This window comes from Poecilia reticulata, linkage group LG21, assembly GCF_000633615.1.
Source record: "Poecilia reticulata strain Guanapo linkage group LG21, Guppy_female_1.0+MT, whole genome shotgun sequence".
NCBI classification, from domain to species: domain Eukaryota; kingdom Metazoa; phylum Chordata; class Actinopteri; order Cyprinodontiformes; family Poeciliidae; genus Poecilia; species Poecilia reticulata.
In genome coordinates, this window is record NC_024351.1 from 587,168 (window position 1) to 590,540 (window position 3,373).

The following is a 3,373-nucleotide window of genomic DNA, read 5'->3' on the forward strand; positions in this document are numbered from 1 at the left end:
GAGCTGCTGGCTAAGCTAACGGTTCTTGCTAAGCTAACGGTTTTGATTTGGCTTGAGCTGCTGGTTAAGCTAACGGTTTTGATTTGGCTAGAGCTGCTGGTTAAGCTAACGGTTCTTGCTAAGCTAACGGTTTTGAGCCAGGCTGGGCTTCCTCACTTGTCCGCCCGTTCCCGTTCAGGGACCCTCCGGGCCCCTCGGCGTAGACGGCCTCCACGGTGATGTTGTAGGGCGTGTCTGGGAGCAGATTGGGCAGCATGGCGTTGTTCCGGTTCCCTGGAACCATCGTCTGGGACATCAGGAGACAGAAAGGCGTCAGTTTCACAGAGCAGGGCTTTAGATGTTCTACTGATCCACTTTGGTTCTCCAGTTCTACAGATATGGATCAACACTGAGGTTCTGAAGTCTTTGGACTCCGGCTGCTTTTTATTCAGTTTTATTAGGAAGTCCCTGAATGTAAGTGCTAAATTTATAATTTCTATCAAAATAACCTAAAATGCTCATTTTAGCTTAAATGCTTTCATTAGCATGAGGGCTATCAGTAGCATTTTGACCTCCAGTTAAGGACTCAATCTTAGATGTAATCAAGTGCGTTAGCTAAGTTTAGCTAAAGTGCTTAGGTTAGCTAAAATTATGTCAATATTATGTAGGGTATTGATATCATGTTGACTAGCATTGAGTCATTCCATTCAGTTTGTTAAGCTTAGCTTCTAAATCCAAATTAGCTGCAATGCTAATGGAAAGTTAACTGCTATCATCAGCATGTAGGTTATTAGTAACATGCTGACTAACATCAGTTACTCCGTTCAGTACGCAAACACTGAAGTGTAAGCTAAAATTAGCCAAAATGCTAATGTCAGCTAAGAGTTGTTAGCAGCATGTTGTCCAACGGTGGCATGAACGCCGACAGCAGCGTAACTAAATTAAAATCTGTTTTAATGAGCAAAACTGGGATTTTACAGCTTAAATTCCTGTGGGACTGAAAGCCGAGTCGCTGCAGAACGGCTGGCAGTTCTGGTGCAGCTAACGGTTCTGGACCGCAGAGGTTCTGCTCAGTCTGCAGCGACTCACCGGCAGTTCCCAGAGCCATTAATAACGTCATGATGCTCCTCGTGACAGTGTTGGTCCAACAGAGGCCGTAATTTGCCGCGCTAGCGGTGATTCATAGCTGGGGAGGCCAGGCAGGAAGTGACCTCATCGCATAGCTGAGCCAGACCATCTGTTTTCAGCAGACGGGTTTTAACCACGCAGTTTGTGCCGAGAACTAGAATGACTCCAGCTGAGACTCCTCCGTCTGGATCCGGGCAGAACCAGAACCGCTGGTCTACCCTTCGGGTTTTTATCGATTCCCGTTTCCAGTCCGAGGCGGAAAGCTGAACTCACAAACTCTGTGATGGGGTCTCCGGCCATGGGGGCGAAGGCGATCCGGTACTGGCGGACCGGGCCCTCGGCGTGGTCCCAGCCGATCGTCAGGCTGCTGGTGGTGGCGTCGTACACGCGCATCTTCCTGGGGCCGGCTCGGGGCACTGGAACACACACACACACACACACGCGCACGCACGCACGCACGCACGCACGCACACACACACACGCACACACACACACACACACACACACACACACACACGGTTGGAAAACATGGCTGCAGGGAGAGGAAACGTGTCCGGAGCGCCGCAGGGACGCTGTCCGGTTTCAGCTGATTCTTTATTCCGCCTCCTGGCTGGAAACCGAACATCAGGGAATCAGACGGACGACTTTATGAAACCAAACAAATTAATAATGAAATGTTTAAAAATGTAATAAAAATACCAATGAAAAAAACATTAAAAATGTAAATACATTAAAAAAGATAAATTACTAATGTAAACAAAAAATGGCATTAAAAGTAAAATAAAAACAAATGAAACATAATAAAAATAACCTTTTGACGTATTTTATGAAAATACATCTGAGGCTAAATTAACAGAAAGTAATTAATCTGCACCACTAACGTGTTCCGGGTCCGATGTGCCGGTTTCACTCTGATGATGATGTCATGTTGGGATTAAAACGCTTTTATTCTGATTCATCAGATTACAGATTATAAAGTTCTGATTCATCAGATTACAGATTATAAAGGATCTAATTATTTACCTGAAAATCACATCAATCTAATTTTACAAGAATCCTGTTTCGTTTTAAAGTGCGCCTCTCCTGACCCGTTCTTTCATTAACTCTCAGGGATTTGGTTGCACAGAGCCAGAACCGGGCCAGAACCGGGCCAGAACCGGGCCGGCTCGGCCTTCGGTCGGGTTCTTACGTGTTTTTCCGTCGCCCTTGACCGACGCCCCCTCGGCGTCGGCGTACAGCGCCGAGACGGTGATGGCGTAGGGCGTGTCCGGGATCAGGTTGTCCAGGTAGGCGTTGGTGATGCTTCCAGGAACCAGAACCTTCCAGAACCAGAGAGAGAGCAAAAACAGGAAATGAGGTCCAGTTCTGCTCGCTTTTCCAGAACCGACGTCGGCTCAGACTGCAGAAACAATCGGTCCGGCTCGGCAACGCTGAGACAGGAAGTTCATCAGAGCTAACGCTAACAACACGGGTCGCCAGGTTCTGCAGGCTCGGCCCAGAACGCCGTGACACCAGAACCGCCAGCAGGAAACCGATTTTAATACTAATAATAAAAATAAACTGAATACAAAATAAAAGACGTATAAAAATTATCCTGAAGATTCACAAAATATCACAAAACTAACGAAAACAAAACATGGGCCAGATCGGGTCTCGGTACCGGATCAGGACCGGGATACAGAGAACTGAACTTCCAGGAAGTTAAAAAGTTCTGACTCGTTCCCTGACGGTTCGCTTTGGATCAGAACCAGCCGGAACCGGATCAGTGAAAACATTTTTTATCTGTGCAGAGAACCAAACCAAACCTTAAACCTCAGCTGATTGGACCGGACCCATTATCCGGCTCATATCGGCCCGGTTCTGACCCGGTTTCTGCGGCGGGGTGTGACTCACCGACCCGGCGGGCCGGGCGCCGCTCAGCGGGGCGTAGGCCACGCGGTACTGCTGCACCCGGCCCGACGCCGCCTCCCAGCGGACGTTCAGGCTGCTGGGCGTCGGGTTGTACACCTGGATGTTCCTGGGCGGCGTCCGCGGAACTGCAGGGGTCAGAGGTCAACACAAGGTCAGGCAGGACACACCGAGAGCGGCCCGGTTCGGGTTACTCTGGGGGTCAGAGGTCGTTTGGTCTCAGTCTGAACCCGCCGACCCGGTTGGGGGTAAAACACCAGTTTTACAGCAACAGACAAACACAATAACAGCAGAAGGTCCAGTGCCAGGTTCTGTTCCAGGTTCTGTTCCAGGTCCAGTTCCAGGTTCTGTTCCAGGT

At 49.1% G+C, this 3,373-nt stretch overlaps 1 protein-coding gene across 1 annotated transcript in view; it reads right to left on the reverse strand.

Moving 5' to 3' along the window:
* col12a1b (collagen, type XII, alpha 1b) overlaps nt 1-3,373 on the reverse strand; it is a 100,980-nt gene that overhangs the window by 29,664 nt on the left and 67,943 nt on the right. Inside the window, exons 42-45 of the mRNA XM_017302095.1 lie at nt 3,001-3,143; nt 2,297-2,426; nt 1,381-1,523; nt 157-286 (exon numbers count right to left, since the gene is read on the reverse strand). Of these exons, the coding sequence (XP_017157584.1) occupies nt 157-286; nt 1,381-1,523; nt 2,297-2,426; nt 3,001-3,143 (546 nt within the window). The remainder of the gene's footprint in view (nt 1-156; nt 287-1,380; nt 1,524-2,296; nt 2,427-3,000; nt 3,144-3,373) is intronic.